This window comes from Carassius auratus, chromosome 8 (genome assembly GCF_003368295.1).
Source record: "Carassius auratus strain Wakin chromosome 8, ASM336829v1, whole genome shotgun sequence".
Taxonomy (NCBI): Eukaryota; Metazoa; Chordata; class Actinopteri; order Cypriniformes; family Cyprinidae; genus Carassius; species Carassius auratus.
In genome coordinates, this window is record NC_039250.1 from 25,059,017 (window position 1) to 25,076,760 (window position 17,744).

At 38.0% G+C, this 17,744-nt stretch overlaps 1 protein-coding gene across 2 annotated transcripts in view; it reads right to left on the reverse strand.

The window, feature by feature from the left end:
* LOC113107776 (semaphorin-3G-like) overlaps positions 1 to 17,297 on the reverse strand; it is a 31,125-nt gene extending 13,828 nt beyond the window's left edge. Inside the window, exons 1-3 of one of the 2 annotated variants that reach the window (XM_026270483.1) lie at positions 16,925 to 17,297; positions 3,529 to 3,686; positions 144 to 206 (exon numbers count right to left, since the gene is read on the reverse strand). In XM_026270483.1, coding sequence (XP_026126268.1) covers positions 144 to 206; positions 3,529 to 3,686; positions 16,925 to 17,018 — 315 coding nt within the window. In that variant the 5' untranslated portion in view covers positions 17,019 to 17,297. The remainder of the gene's footprint in view (positions 1 to 143; positions 207 to 3,528; positions 3,687 to 16,924) is intronic. The other variant, XM_026270482.1, reaches the window with a different exon arrangement.
* Between the last annotated feature and the right edge of the window lie 447 nt (positions 17,298 to 17,744).

A 17,744-nucleotide genomic window follows, 5' to 3' on the forward strand; every position in this document is an offset into this window, starting at 1 on the left:
TATCATGAAAGAACCTGACATATAAAGTATGCCAGCCCCCAACCAAAAAAAAAAAAAAAAAATTGGGAAGCTGTGACAAAAGCTGATCCAACTTTTGAGTTAGTTGATGCTTTTAGAGAATTCAGAACCAGTTTTTCACTCACCTCGGGATCTTTCCCTTTGAGAATACAGTCCTCACGATTCTCAGGCAATGAAGGCCAGTGGATCTGGAGATAAAGAAGAAGAGCAGATGACATGTAACATCTCATAAATTAAACACACACTAAGCACAGCTCTGTCCATCTCACACCCAGACTTATTTACTTGCTAAGACTAAATAAACCACGAGATCCAAACAATACCAAATCTATTTCCAATGATCTTTTCCAATGGACAAACCATGTCCTGCCCTTCTTCTTTTTTTCTTCTTCTTCAGAAAGCCATTTCACTTGGATATTCATCACAATTTCTGTGCTAATAAAGTGACACCAAATGAAATTGCAAAAATAATGGCTGTCTCCTGAACAAGCCCCCGTCTGCCACTGGTCAGACAAACAGATTGGTCTCACCCCATTGGTTGAGCTGATTTTACTGTGTCTGTGCACTCAGTTAAACAGTGTGATGTTTTGAAAGCACCACAGTGCCAGAGTTTACGCTCTTCAGGGAAATCGAGCCACAAATGGCATACAAATTGTCTCTGCTCATTATGTGAGTAAAGTGAGTGTGTGTCTCCAAGGGTGGGCATGCGACAAAAATGCTTTTTTTTTCATGAATGTCAACAATAAAGATAGATTTATGAAAACAATAACTCTGAGAGTGTGAAAATCACAAAAACCTATCCTGATGTTATGAACGATTGAGAAATAAACATAAACCCATCTGCTAGGTCCTCTATCCAGATATATATACAGTGATTGCACATCCTGGCACATTCATTTCTCATGCGTCACAGAACAGTCTGGCACACAAGCGCTGTCACGTTCAGACCACACAAGGACTTTTGGGTTTGTTTATACAGATCTGCAAGCATTATTTCACAAGTTATAGTCCTCTTCAGCAAAAAAAAAAATGAATTTAACACAACTATAATTATCAGTTTGTGTTATTAGATACATCATTTACACATTAAGATCATATTTTCAACAAAACATTTGGTTAAATTCCCAGGGAAATGTGGTACACTGTGAATGCAGTTTAAATCCTTGTGGATCTGCCACATGTGTAAACTTGTTGACCAATCGACCTCTTTCCATCACATGACATTTACAAGCCTTCTACCTCTTGTAAAACGCCAGATTTCATTGAATTGATTGATTGTTTGAATCTGTTCCAGCCTTCATATGATGAAATCATTAGTGAGTCATTTGTTTTTATTTACCCTTTCAAGCTCTTACACATTTCGACATTGTCTAAATCCGGAACCTGTAATCAACTACGTTACCAAGCATCCTTCCTTTGAATGAAAGCATTTCCTCCTTAATTAGTCATCACCTTTATTCTTCAGGACACTTGGACTAAAAATAGTCCAAATGTGGCTGTCGTTGAGTTGTAGCGACCTAAAAGGTAATGATAAAACACTTCAGAATACTATAAAACCATGGTGTGAAGGAAAGGGCCCTGGCTCACTGGTTCAGCTTTTTAATTTGCTCTGGATGGAACATGTTTAAGATTAACCAACCTCTATTAACCATGGGAGAAACGCTGCATGGTTAATCCAGGTGCTGATAGTTCTCTGAAATGAATGAGTGAATGATTCCACAAACTGAACTGAGATCAGTTGAGATGAAGACGGCAGGTCATGGAGATTAGCAGTAAATGCATGCCCAAGAGGGAAAAGGAAGTCAGATCAGGGCTGAGTAATTTTTCCCACTTAAAGAACAACATCATGAATCACTGCTTGATTTCTGTGGTACATTCCCCTTCGGCTGGGAAGCTTTACTGATAGCATCTGCAAAACAATCTTACACACGTAAATTTACTCATCTTAACATCCTCATTTTGTTTTCTGGCTAAAAAAGGATGAAAAACATTTTCTGTGCCTTGTTAATGTAGCTTTTTGTAATTAATTCTCAGTATAGAAGGTAGTATTCATGAAAACACTGTGGCCAGTGGTAGAACGGTGGCCTTGCAGAATGCATAAGGGTCTAACAAGGCAGAAAATGTCTGTCCTTGAGCCAAAGGTCAAAGGGTCATAACCTCAGATGTGGCAGCCCCCCTCCCCCCCATGTGTCTATCACCATGCCAATGCACTTCCTCTTCCTGTTCATATCCTTAAACAAGGCCACACACAATAATAAGTTCTTTGGAGACTACATACGAAAACAAGCTCACTTGTTAAGGCTTCAGTGACTTGAGTCATAACATATTCAACATGAACAGAGGCTTTAATTAAGCTCAAACACACACATACAGTATACAAAGTTAACTGCACAGGGAAAAACTGACAAACCCTGGAGACAAGTAGTACTAAAGCATTTCTGCTTTTACAGTCCATTTAGTTCAGTGCCTATTTACACATTGTGGCTCCTCTCATAACTCACAACTTTATTTTAGAAACTACACCACAGAAGTGCGACAATAATATGAAAAAGGGCAGCAAATTCTGAACTTGTAAAATCAAGCAAGACCATTTATGTGTTTATATGTCTAGGTGTGGTCTAAACAAGTCTTGGTCACAAGTGTGGTCAGTTTATATGAATTTCATGTTCGTTTGTGGACAGCTGTTTTTGTGTAATTTTTAGTAAACATTTTTATGGATGAGAAAAGAGGTAAAAAACAACAGAACGAAAGTCTGTTATATGTGTATCACATTAAGATTATTGTATCCAATTTGGATTAAAGTCTCATTAGTCCATTATTTTATATTTATGAGAAAGTAAACATTTTTAATAACATGTTTGGCCTGCCGTCTGTGACAGAAGACCTGAGCTCTAAAAGTTCTAAAGTGTTTTTAATAAACGTTTGATAATATGTACATTACTCTAAATACTATATTGGTATACAGACATTTCACGTGAAGTTTTTTTTTTTAAATACATATTATTTAAAATATTTTTTATGCATAAATACATGCATAAACAAACAAACAAATTAAATGAACAAATGAATGAATTTGGGATGGTGGTGAGATACCAACAGAATTTCCAAGCCAATGCTAAATGGATATCTATTGACTAGTGGAATGCATCTGGCTGTTTTAAAGACACATTGACAAGTCAAAACAATTCAGCTTTTAAAAATGTATCTTAAGACCCGTGTATTTTTTCCATTCTGTTGCCTTCATCTTGTTTTTTAAACATAATGCATCATATGTGAACAGGCCATTACATGCCCCTTTGCTAATCATGTGTAAAATGTTTCAGCACATGTAAGTGTCTGCTGATTTTATCTGTGTCTGAAGATAACAGTCTCCAGTAGAGCAGACTGAATAACATGACACCTCTCACTAACAGACCCTCATTCACCTACATAATCACTAGCACTTTTTCTGGGCTCTCACACCTGTGCAGCTTATTACCTTAACATTATCACAATGATAGCATGAGTTACCTCTTTAGCATCATGTGTATGATCCAGTCTCAGCGAATAGAGAACATCCTTCCCTCCCAGGAAAAGCCTGTCGTGATATTCATCCAAAAACACAGCCGACAAGTGCAGATCTCCATTGAAACCACTGAAAATAGAGGTACGGTTTGTGGCCAACAGATCTATGGGAAAGGGAGAAAGAGAAAGTGATATGAATTATGAATGACACAATGAACACCACATTTCAACTGAAAAATGACAATAAATCTGTCTCTACTAGTCAAAGCAGATTTATGAGGAGAAAATGCAGAAAAGAGGACACTCATCTTAAATCCAGAACAGCTCGAGAAGCGTGTGGAATGTGACAGATGGGAGATCTCTGAGAACTAAACCACTCTTTATCTGTTTTTCTTGTTTTCAATTATCTTTAATCGTGCCGTATTGGCGTGACTATTTGTTCAGTGCTGCAAGTCTAAATATTACGGATTGCAAGTTTACATCAGTTCTTTTTCCAACAGAGAGATTTTTAACCAAACTTGGCAAGACTTTGCTTTCTGTTGAAACTGATAAAATCTAAGAATCTTAAATACGTAGTAATAACTAGCTGATACATTTCAGAGTAATTTGAATCAGCTATGTGTAATTTGTCCACAGTGAAAGCATCGCATTGCATGAAAAACAATGTTGTATCACCAAAAAGGCAGTCAGAACATATCTGATGTTTAATATTCAGTTAAGGATTTTAAACCAATGAGGTTTCAGTCATTTGTCAGGGCTATTCTGTGCAACACAACAAAAATATAAATCAAGTGACCAATAAAATTTGCTGTTATTGATCTTGGGACAAAAAACTGAGACTTACATGGAAGAGTTCTGTTGTACCTGATCAGGTAAATATGCAGTTTGAGTTTAAATTGGTTACATGAATTTGCCATATAAAAGTAATTTCTGTATGAACTTATTGACAGTTAATGACAATTGACCTTACTGCCTGTGCAATTTTGCCATTGTGGCTGCATCTTAAGGGTATGATGGCATATAACAACAATAAAGAGTGGAAGAATAGTGGAAATTATACTTTGATATTTGGCTCTAAAAGGGGGTCAAGTTCTTGTATTAGATTTTTCTTTTTCAGTGTGGGAGCATGTGTTTTTTTGAAAAATATGTACATAACCCTCTTAGAACCAAATTTGTAAAAACAAAACCAAACAAATATAAACTATATCTAAATGAAGACAAAACATTCTAGTTTTCCAGATGGGAATGCCACCAAATACCCTATTTTTGGTCATATTTTACCCACTTTAAACTATAGATAAGTACTGCGCACACACCCCCACAAACACATTCTCTGGTTATCTTTCTCTAGTATCCTGAAGTTCAGCTCCACTCCCTCCACATTCCCCTCATATAATGTGTAGTTGGACAGAAAAGAGGAGTGGAGAAAGAGCAGCTGAAGGAGGAATGAGGCCTCGTTGAGAGGGTGGCACGCGTCTAAAGCCGCTAATGGGGCGCCGATGAAAAGAGCACAAACAGGAGCCAAACAGCCAAGCCAAATGTTAAACCACAATAATAAAAACACACACATGCAACAACAACATTCACAATCCACTCCTTTATATAAATCAATTAAAACCCTCTCTCAGCCATTTAAGGAGTTTACCAAAAGACTTTTGGATTTTAACAATCATTGGCAATATATTCTGGGGTTTGACATTGTGTGAGTTTTTTTTTTATTTATTTTTTTTATTAACCTCAAATAAACTCACAAGCTGAACAGAAGAGAAAGAATTACGTTCTTTCTTTATTAGAGTGATCTTGCATGCAAGTTTCACGATGATATACTGTATATATAGAAAAAACTTTTAAGGTTTCTGTTTCCAGAAAACAGTGAAATACTGACAAAGACAAAACAGCACACATATAGAGTCGCAGATCACTGCTATTTGTCATTAAATGAATGCGTTTCATCCAGCAGCTACATATCTGTAATTGCAAAGACCCCATGAGGTTACCTGCGGTTTAGTGCTTTGCTCAAGAGAACAATGGTGGCAGATGATCTCAATAAGTAATGAATCAATCCTGTGTCCTCCATAAAAACACACATATGAAGACAATTACCGCTAAATAAAACAGAGACATATACAGTACATCTGAAGAAATTTAGAGTTACAACATCACATTCTTTTACCTTTTGTGCTTATAATATGTTGTAAAAGAGATGGGAATCATACGGAATGATTTGAGATTTGATTCCCAGTAATCGTTTTTGATCATTCACCATTTTATCAAAAGTTATGGAAAAAAAAATTGTACGCTTACCATTGGGAAAGTAATTTAAAATAAATAAATACAAATATTCATTTAAAATATGAACTGAAAACTATTCTTGAGCAACACAGCCTTTTTTTATATAGAAAACACTACATCCAAACTCATAATGTGTATCTTTAATTGCATGTTGTCACATGAACAACCAATCTAAATTACTGATTCTCTAAGCCAGCTCATCTGTTCAGGACTCGTTTGATCTATGCTTTAAGATTGTCATTTACAAAGCCTTTCATAAGGGAAACTGTTACTGTTCATACTGTATGTGTCACGATCGGTGATACAGGAAACACGGAGAGAGAACCAATTGCAGGTATGATATTTATTCAGGGGTAATCCAAAAGGGGTAAACAGTCCAGGCAGGGTCAAAACCAGAATCTCCAATCATCATGAACAGACAAAACACAAGGCAGGATCAAGACTATGGATTAGCATAACACATACGACATTAGACAAGGACTCCGTGACACATACTCAGACAGACTGGGTATAAATACACAGAAGGTAATGAGGGAACAGGAGACAGGTGGGGAATAATCAGTTAACCCAAACAAGGAGGAAGGTGACCAAATAAGGAAACAGACAGTTCATAAGGTGACAGACACCGTGGGAAAGGAGGACACCTATTGGAAACCCAGGGAACACAACCCAGACACTGTGACAGTATGTTCTTGATTCTCTAATAAGAATCGACTCATCAAACCATTCGCTCTGTAGTTGTCTGGTCAATGGAAATGCTGTCAGAGTATCTTAGTATAGCGTTCTATGTGAAATGTATTACAGAAGAGGATATGCAAGGAATCTTACTGGATTTTATGCACTGCAAATGCCACCTGCTCCTAGGTGAACCTCTCACATGCATACACACACTTATTGAGTAGTGTAAATTACACAGCTAGTCTGGAATCTTTCATGTAGCTGTGTAAATAATCTGCTCTCTTAAAATAACACTTCACGATCACCAATTTAATGACATTAAACGTGACAAAATGACATCCTGAAACTAAACAGATGTTTGAGTTGGCAAGCACTCCCTCTATAACACACACACACACACACACAGCATATCGCGGTCACCCTCCAGTGTGACAGTAAGAGGCTGTAAGTGTGCCAGTAAATGTGTAACACTTCGGAAAAGTAAAAAAATTTTAGCATTGGTGTCAGGATAAATGACGTACAGTAGTTACAAACAAGTGCTCAGGGTTTGTCTGGTTTGCACAGGCCAGTTATAAGATACCATATCTCCACCATCTGCTGACAAATCATCTTTCAATAAGACAAATGGGAATGAAAATGGATTCTTTCTCCAGGTATTATAGGTATCAGTGGTTATACTGTACAATACACAGACACACCTGATAAAGATACAGTTATGTCCATCTGATGCATGTTTTCTACAAATCTTTATCTGTTGTGTGTGAGAAAGTCTAAATAAATGCAAACCAGAGTTTACAGGGTGTGTTGAACTGCAGTGACATTATGTTGTAGATCCAGCACAGAAAATTTATACCCTTACTCTCTTCTTTCTAAACTCTTTTTCTTACATCAGTAGGCTTTCTACACAGTGGCAACCCACCAGCTTTCTAAACAACCATTAATAACACACACATGCTTGTTGGCATCTGGCCTACCTTTCAGATTTTCGCTTACTGGTAATGAAGTGAATGCAAGTGGAAGAAGAGAGAGGTCTTGCTTTAGAACCGACTGGGCTGCTTGCCTAAAGATTATTCTCATTTTTTGTGTAAAGGGTCGTGTGTCTGTATGTGATTAAGAGATGGAGGAAAAGAGAGATAAAAAGATATAAAGTGAGAAATGAAGTATGAATATGTACTATATGTATACATAACCCTCAGGAGAAAACATGTCCACATAGGAAGTTAATCATGTTCTGCGCTCTGGTGTAGACAGATACATTAATATATAACTTGTATGTGCTTTATCATGCATGTGTGTGTGTGTGAGAGAGAGAGAGATTTCAGTATCAGGTTGATCTTTTGAGGGCTTCAGGCTGATTCTGTCATCAATCGCGTGGTGGAACTAATTGATTACTGGCTGGTGCAGCGAGCAGCAGGGGAGAACGTTCACAGAGTTGAACATCGACAGGAAGATCTCATGGTGTCTTCCCCAGGCAGTGTGAACACACAACGTTAAGAACTGCACACACACACACACATACACGCACTGCCAGAAACTGCCCTTCTCAGATAACAAATTTAATTAGACTAGGTCAACATTTCACAGCAGGTTATGACTTAAACAATCCAAGACATCTAAAATTCACGGAATACCTTCAGTAACATACACAAAACACTCTTAGAACACTCTGTTTTACAATATATACACTGCTGATCAAAAGTTTAGGGTTTGATTTATATATATGTGTGTGTGTGTGTGTGTGTGTGTGTGTGTGTGTGTGTGTGTGTGTGTGTGTGTGTGTGTGTGTGTGTGTGTTTTTAAGACATCTCTTATATTCACCAAGGCTGGATTTATTTGGTGTAAAATACAGTCAAAACAATAATATTGTGAAATTATAATACTATTTAGAAATAACTTTTCTATTTGAATACAGTTTGTTAATTTAATTTATTCCAATGAATACAAAGCTGGATGTTCAGCAGCAATTATATGCTGATTTGGTGCTCAAGGAACATTTCTCATCATCAATGTTGAAAACATTTGTCCTACTTAATATTTTTATTAATTATTATTATTTATTTTTTCCAAGAACGTGAATAGAAAGATATTAACTATGTAAGTTTGGACACAACTGACTGAATTCATCTAAATGATTACGCATATGCTCGTTATTTTATTTCTATATTTTGTTGACATTATCTATTTTTTTATTGAAAATATAAGTATTATTTTAAAATATATTTATATTGTTTAAAATAGGGTTTTTAGCATATAGTGATTAGAGAAAAAACTAAAAGTACCCATAATTCTCTCACTCTGTATCTGCCTGTCTATCTTCATTTATCACACACACTCACGTTACTTCAGGACAAATCCGGCTACACCAGCACTTACTGGTAAACTCATATAAGCCCCACTCCCCCTCAAACCCACTTTTTGTAGCTTATTTTCTCAGCGTTCCTTTTGTCAGTCTCATTCTTTCAGTCCCTCTGTCTTCTCCTGCTCCCTGGCCTCTCCTGATCCCCTCTCTCTCCAAAGCAAGAATCAGAACGTGATGGTTTAGATAAACCCCTCTGGACAACGAAATGAGAGTCAGTGCCTTTCCCTCTGTACACACACACACACAATGAGACTCCAGCAGCTAGACAAAATGCCTTGTTATGGCTCCACAGACTCGTTTACACATTTAGCAAGAAAGAAAGAGAAAATATTCTTTCTCATACCAATAATCTACATGGCAGTGGGTGAAATTCATTCTGTCCACACCATTCCTCTTTTTTATTTACCTCCATTCATTCTTTGCTTTCTCTGACACCTCTCTTCTTTCTCCTTTATTACACTGATCCCTTTTAGCAGCCATGTCTCCATATGTTAGTGTGTGTGTATAGAGGGCAGCTGTATTTGTGCAGTGTGCTTGAGACCATTACAGCTGCAATTAAGTGTGTGCATGTGTGCATGTGTTCATGTGTGCATGTGTTCCTGTGACGGCTCCCAGGACAGTCATCAGCTCAGGGGTTAAAAAATCAAATCATAGTTTAAGTGACCAGCAGCTGTTGCGGTCGTTATCAGTGCGTGTGATCACGTCCAGGGCTTGTGTCCTAATTGCAGCAAACTGCAAACTCCCCTCAACCCAGTAGGAAACCACCACAATGCTGCATTGTTCTGCTACGTTACACTGAAAAATCTCGACTGACGCTACAAGGATGTAGGGAATGTGTGTTTTCATTAAAATTCCACCTGCATCCATTTTGCACACACACTCTGTTTATATACATTCACATGCACTTTAAACGTCTGATTAAAAATCACATTTAGGTGAATACAATTGGCCTCAGCATTGAGACTTTACTCCCAAAAAATGTGCATTTAATGTTTCAAATATTCAATTACACTATGTGAAAATTGTAGAATGATCTGTGAAGGTTAATGTAATATATGTGTATACCTCCAAAGGTCTATCCTTGAACATGGATTAAAGGTGATAAAAAATATTAATATTACACTCCTGAAATTACCATATGTCACAATTATAGATATATAAAGAACCATGGAACATTATTTTTACACAAATGGATAGAATAGTGGGGGGGGGGGGATTATTTAGATTTTTGAAAATGTTCTTTACACTAAGAAAAAAAAAATAGGTCTCTCACGAACTGTTCTTTGGGGAACCAGAACTTTTTTTCTAAGGCATCACTGTCAAAACCCCTTTTGGACAGATTTGACTGAATTAGGTCCTGATATATCTGTAAACTGGGAAAAAGTTATGCAGATATTTAGTTTGAAGCACTTTCTGCCTGTCAATGTTTTTGCACATTCACAGAGCAGCCCATATATGGAATGCAGGAAGCTGAGAGCATCTGAGAAGCGGATCGTTCAAGATCAATGCCATATTCAGCTTCATAAGCAGCTGTTATAAGCAGTTGCTAGTTTGTGGTGGAAGAATTATATTTTGCTTCATGCCACTGCTCTGCTGTGTCATCTCTGATTACAATATTCTCAATGGCACAACTGTATGTTTGTAGGGAGGGATTTTGGTAAGAGAGAGCATGTCTAATTCAGTGGCTAGTCTGGCAGTTCCAGTTCTAACATCACCTTTAAATTTTAGAGCAATTCTTCTCTAGAACTGCGATCTCATGGGAGAGTTTCACAACATCCATCTTAGAGACATGGCTTGCTCTCTCAAACAAACGGTTCCAGGGAGCTGGGAATATTTAGGGAGTGAGAGAATGTGAACGAAACACAAGAATCATCAAACATTCTTTTAGTGACAGATTCTTTACCCAGACCTCACAAACCATGCACAAACATCTGGGCAACGCTACAAAAATAAACTCATTAATTCATTCATGTAAACTAAAACAAACACAGATCTGCCCACCTCTGCGTCTCTGTGTATGTTCAACCATAAAACAGAAAAGTGTGCCAGTGTGTATATGAATGCATGCAGGTGTGAAAGTGCATTAGGGAAGAAAACCTGTGTGTCTACACTCCTAAATCAGCACAAACATTTCACAGAGCAGAGGTCAGAACTGACCCACCAAAAGACCCCACAAGATCCACAAACACACTTACTGCCCAGCTGCTGGCATATACAGGCCATCCCTCATTTCCCATTCAAAACATAACATGCTCCCTCCAGACCAATCCATACAGCTCTGACAGCTTGATGAGTGTGTGTTTTCAGTAGGCAGAATGGCCAACATGCATTCTGAGACCCAGCAGTTTAGATCTAAATATACAGTCTTGTTCAAAATAATAGCAGTACAATGTGACTAACCAGAATAATCAAGGTTTTTCGTATATTTTTTTATTGCTACGTGGCAAACAAGTTACCAGTAGGTTCAGTAGATTCTCAGAAAACAAATGAGACCCAGCATTCATGATATGCACGCTCTTAAGGCTGTGCAATTGGGCAATTAGTTGAATTAGTTGAAAGGGGTGTGTTCAAAAAAATAGCAGTGTGGCATTCAATCACTGAGGTCATCAATTTTGTGAAGAAACAGGTGTGAATCAGGTGGCCCCTATTTAAGGATGAAGCCAACACTTGTTGAACATGCATTTGAAAGCTGAGGAAAATGGGTCGTTCAAGACATTGTTCAGAAGAACAGCGTACTTTGATTAAAAAGTTGATTAGAGAGGGGAAAACCTATAAAGAGGTGCAAAAAATGATAGGCTGTTCAGCTAAAATGATCTCCAATGCCTTAAAATGGAGAGCAAAACCAGAGAGACGTGGAAGAAAACGGAAGACAACCATCAAAATGGATAGAAGAATAACCAGAATGGCAAAGGCTCAGCCAATGATCACCTCCAGGATGATCAAAGACAGTCTGGAGTTACCTGTAAGTACTGTGACAGTTAGAAGACGTCTGTGTGAAGCTAATCTATTTTCAAGAATCCCCCGCAAAGTCCCTCTGTTAAAAAAAAGGCATGTGCAGAAGAGGTTACAATTTGCCAAAGAACACATCAACTGGCCTAAAGAGAAATGGAGGAACATTTTGTGGACTGATGAGAGTAAAATTGTTCTTTTTGGGTCCAAGGGCCACAGGCAGTTTGTGAGACGACCCCCAAACTCTGAATTCAAGCCACAGTACACAGTGAAGACAGTGAAGCATGGAGGTGCAAGCATCATGATATGGGCATGTTTCTCCTACTATGGTGTTGGGCCTATTTATCGCATACCAGGGATCATGGATCAGTTTGCATATGTTAAAATACTTGAAGAGGTCATGTTGCCCTATGCTGAAGAGGACATGCCCTTGAAATGGTTGTTTCAACAAGACAATGACCCAAAACACACTAGTAAACGGGCAAAGTCTTGGTTCCAAACCAACAAAATTAATGTTATGGAGTGGCCAGCCCAATCTCCAGACCTTAATCCAATTGAGAACTTGTGGGGTGATATCAAAAATGCTGTTTCTGAAGCAAAACCAAGAAATGTGAATGAATTGTGGAATGCTGTTAAAGAATCATGGAGTGGAATAACAGCTGAGAGGTGCCACAAGTTGGTTGTCTCCATGCCACACAGATGTCAAGCAGTTTTAAAAAACTGTGGTCATACAACTAAATATTAGTTTAGTGATTCACAGGATTGCTAAATCCCAGAAAAAAAAATGTTTGTACAAAATAGTTTTGAGTTTGTACAGTCAAAGGTAGACACTGCTATTTTTTTGAACACACCCCTTTCAACTAATTGCCCAATTGCACAGCCTTAAGAGCGTGCATATCATGAATGCTGGGTCTTGTTTGTTTTCTGACAATCTACTGAACCTACTGGTAACTTGTTTGCCACGTAGCAATAAAAAATATACTAAAAACCTTGATTATTCTGGTTAGTCACATTGTACTGCTATTATTTTGAACAAGACTGTATGTAGTACAACTGAATGGGTCTCGCTTATCATTATCAAGGTTAAAAGCACGTCCATGGAGAAGAACACAGGCCGATTACATGCAATCAGAGCTCCATGCAGGGACTGGGCAAACATTAGATGACCGCATTAAACTCTGCACAGATGCACTCCAGTCACGCACTCGGACCTCTCGAGGGAAACCGGACACCCAACTATTAGCTCAGCTTATAATTATTAATGAAAAGAGCTTATCAGAGTCACTGATAAACAATTAATACAAACTACTGCTTCACATTCCTGTAGCCACCTTAAGCCTTGTTCTTTGAACCCTGCAAATAAATTAGGGTTACACAAAGTTTATCTTAAAGGGATAATTCACCCAAAAATGAAAATTATGTCATGATATACCCACCCTCAATGTGCTCTATGCCTTGTAACACTTTCTCTCTTATGCTGAAAATAATTGACTTCCATATTAATTTCTTTCCATACTAGGATGCCAATGGGGACCAGAATAAAATGTATTTATAATTTGCTCACCATCTTGTTGTTACAAACCCATATGACATTCTTTGTTCCATGCACACCAAAAAACTTGTTTGACAGAACTGAATTTTACAAGGATTGTTAAACAAAAGCTACATATATATATATATATATATCCACACACACACACACACACAGAGTATATATATATATATATATATATATATATATATATATATATATATATATACAGTATTGTTCAAAATAATAGCAGTACAATGTGACTAACCAGAATAATCAATCAAGGTTTTTCGTATATTTTTTTATTGCTACGTGGCAAACAAGTTACCAGTAGGTTCAGTAGATTCTCAGAAAACAAATGAGACCCAGCATTCATGATATGCACGCTCTTAAGGCTGTGCAATTGGACAATTAGTTGAATTAGTTGAAAGGGGTGTGTTCAAAAAAATAGCAGCGTGGCATTCAATCACTGAGGTCATCAATTTTGTGAAGAAACAGGTGTGAATCAGGTGGCCCCTATTTAAGGATGAAGCCAACACTTGTTGAACATGCATTTGAAAGCTGAGGAAAATGGGTCGTTCAAGACATTGTTCAGAAGAACAGCGTACTTTGATTAAAAAGTTGATTAGAGAGGGGAAAACCTATAAAGAGGTGCAAAAAATGATAGGCTGTTCAGCTAAAATGATCTCCAATGCCTTAAAATGGAGAGCAAAACCAGAGAGACGTGGAAGAAAAAGGAAGACAACCATCAAAATGGATAGAAGAATAACCAGAATGGCAAAGGCTCAGCCAATGATCACCTCCAGGATGATCAAAGACAGTCTGGAGTTACCTGTAAGTACTGTGACAGTTAGAAGACGTCTGGTGAAGCTAATCTATTTTCAAGAATCCCCCGCAAAGTCCCTCTGTTAAAAAAAAGGCATGTGCAGAAGAGGTTACAATTTGCCAAAGAACACATCAACTGGCCTAAAGAGAAATGGAGGAACATTTTGTGGACTGATGAGAGTAAAATTGTTCTTTTTGGGTCCAAGGGCCACAGGCAGTTTGTGAGACGACCCCCAAACTCTGAATTCAAGCCACAGTACACAGTGAAGACAGTGAAGCATGGAGGTGCAAGCATCATGATATGGGCATGTTTCTCCTACTATGGTGTTGGGCCTATTTATCGCATACCAGGGATCATGGATCAGTTTGCATATGTTAAAATACTTGAAGAGGTCATGTTGCCCTATGCTGAAGAGGACATGCCCTTGAAATGGTTGTTTCAACAAGACAATGACCCAAAACACACTAGTAAACGGGCAAAGTCTTGGTTCCAAACCAACAAAATTAATGTTATGGAGTGGCCAGCCCAATCTCCAGACCTTAATCCAATTGAGAACTTGTGGGGTGATATCAAAAATGCTGTTTCTGAAGCAAAACCAAGAAATGTGAATGAATTGTGGAATGTTGTTAAAGAATCATGGAGTGGAATAACAGCTGAGAGGTGCCACAAGTTGGTTGACTCCATGCCACACAGATGTCAAGCAGTTTTAAAAAACTGTGGTCATACAACTAAATATTAGTTTAGTGATTCACAGGATTGCTAAATCCCAGAAAAAAAAAATGTTTGTACAAAATAGTTTTGAGTTTGTACAGTCAAAGGTAGACACTGCTATTTTTTTGAACACACCCCTTTCAACTAATTGCCCAATTGCACAGCCTTAAGAGCGTGCATATCATGAATGCTGGGTCTTGTTTGTTTTCTGAGAATCTACTGAACCTACTGGTAACTTGTTTGCCACGTAGCAATAAAAAATATACTAAAAACCTTGATTATTCTGGTTAGTCACATTGTACTGCTATTATTTTGAACAATACTGTACTTTCTTTAACATATGTGGTTAATAAAGCTTGATTCGAAAAACACTGTTGCATCCTTCCTTATGTAATATAAAGAAGTAAAATTTATATAATGTAATTTATGTTGTTAATAAAGTTTAATTCGAAAACCCTGTTGCAACCTTATGTAATATAAATAAGTAAAACTTCACCCATCTTTATGGATCGATATCATCACTCACCATTTACTTTCATTGAATCTTTTTTACATCAAATCATCATTAATCTTTTTTTTTTTACATCAAATTCTAAAGTTGCTATAACACCAGCAAATTGTACAGCGAAAACCGTGACCTGTCTTTTGTCAGTATTGTCGCGATGTATGAAGCTACAGCAACACACAAGCCACTTTCAAACCAAGCAGCTTTCTGTTGGTCTTCACAGTGAATCCATGTGACCGAAATCTGTGTCTTCCTCACAAATTCGAAAACGGATTCTACTGAAAAGACGTCTCACCTATACTACTTTACTACACATACAAAAATTAGCTGAACAACGGTAAATGATACCGCAGCTTAACATTTCAAATAATGCGGGTGTGGAACGACATGAGGATGACTTTATGACAGAAGTTTAATTTTTGGATGAACTAGGTAGGCTAATTCCTTTAATAATATCAAAGTAGCAGCGTGTAATAACAGAGATAAAACATCTCACACTCCCTTAGGCCATTGCAACATTCTCGTTGCACTCCATAAATCCGGTAATAAGATAATACGCATAGTGCCATAAAAAGCGCTCGAGAGTCTGACCGCGAGGAGGTGAGCGCGCGCCAGGAGAGCTCGAGGCATGAGGATTCCGGAGTTCTGGATAACAGCTGAAACAGTAGTCTGTAGTCCTGACATAGCCTTTTCCCACAGCTTAAAAAAGACCAGCCACAACATCTCCAGAGAAAAACACTGCCACGCAAAGACGGAAACGGCACTGTAACCGTGTTGAACAGGGCGCTTAGATCTGAATCTGATAAGGTCACCGAGGGACTGAGCTGAGGGCACAAAGCTTTAAAAAGACTTGGTTTGTAAAGCAGGATGTGTGGAAAGCAATATAAATGCGAAAAGCGACAAAGGCATACGGTTCTCTAGAAACATTATTCTATTTATTTCAATTAATTAAAATTTTCAATTAATTAATTTATTTATTTCAATTAATAAAAAGACGAAATAGAAAATCGAGTTCACATAGGCTACACATTTTTTTACAAGAAAATAAAGACATTTTGACAAAAAAATAATTGGCAAATAAAAAATTTAGTTGATAGTTGACATTTTACAGTGCAGTTTTTCCAGTTAGCCTATTCATTAGGCTACCTACAGTAGGCTACTTTTCTGCATAATAAATAATAGCTCACGTTCTGTAAATGTCTTGGAAGCGTATGTTAATGCAAATGCATTATACAATGAACATTTTTTTTGTTTCTGATTGCCAGTAGGTGCTACTGTATTCTGCCACATGCACCTGTATATTGTGTAGACTTATTCACACACACGATGAACTAGGGAATGGCAACATTAACCTTAACACTCAAACGGTGAAAATAAACAATCATTAATCTGAAAGCACTGGACCGCGTTCTCTCCTCACAGTAGCGGGAGCTCAACCAGTCATTTTACAACTGTTCATTAGATGGCTTTTTTGTTCCGTTTTAAAGATGAGCAGAAAAAAAAACAAACAAGAAAAATAATAATTTAAAGTTAAGCTCATGCGTAATTTACCTTTGTATGAAAGGCGAAGGCGCGGCACGTTCAGTTTAGTGCTGGTGCCGACAGACAGGACCACCGCCACTAAGACCAGAACCGGTAACTCCATGATGAATGGACCACTTTCAATGAACCTCTCTTTACTCTAACGGAAATAAATACTTCTCTCAGGGCTGTGTCCCCTTATAAAAGTTTGAACTCCAGACGCAAAAAATGTTGGACATCCACAGCTGGACCCGAGTGGTGAGATCAGGTCTCAGGTTAAGCTCGAGTCGCTCGCCTCTGCCCCTGTGCGATAATTTTCCCACACAGCTCCAGCTCAAGTGCGCACGTCTCTCTCTCCGTCTGTCTCTCTCTCTCTCTCTCTCTGTGTGTCTGTCTGTCTGCCGCTCCCTCGCTCTCTCTTCATGCAGTCCCGAGAAACTCCCTCCCCGCCTTCTCAGCGCTTCGAGAGCGAAACGAGCCTCCGGTACTTTGCCTGTCACTCGCGTTCAATTCCTCTCACTGCGCCCCTTGGTGCTATCAAGGGTGCGAGTTACTGGATCTCATAAATACTTATAGTTTTACATGTAAGTGTATACTTCAAAAGCATTTCCAAACAACGTTTCAGTAAAGTTAGTTAAAGCGCCAAATTGACTCCAGCGAACATCGCTTGAGGAGGTAACCATAGAAACTGCAGGCGGCACGAGCGCTTTCTATTTGGCTGAACGAGATAAAACTAAAATAGACAAGAATAAGGTTGACCGTTCGACCCTGAACACTTTTAAAATAATTCATACACTATCGCTGGCAGTTTTCCAAATCAAGCTAATAAAAATTAGGCTACTACATCTGT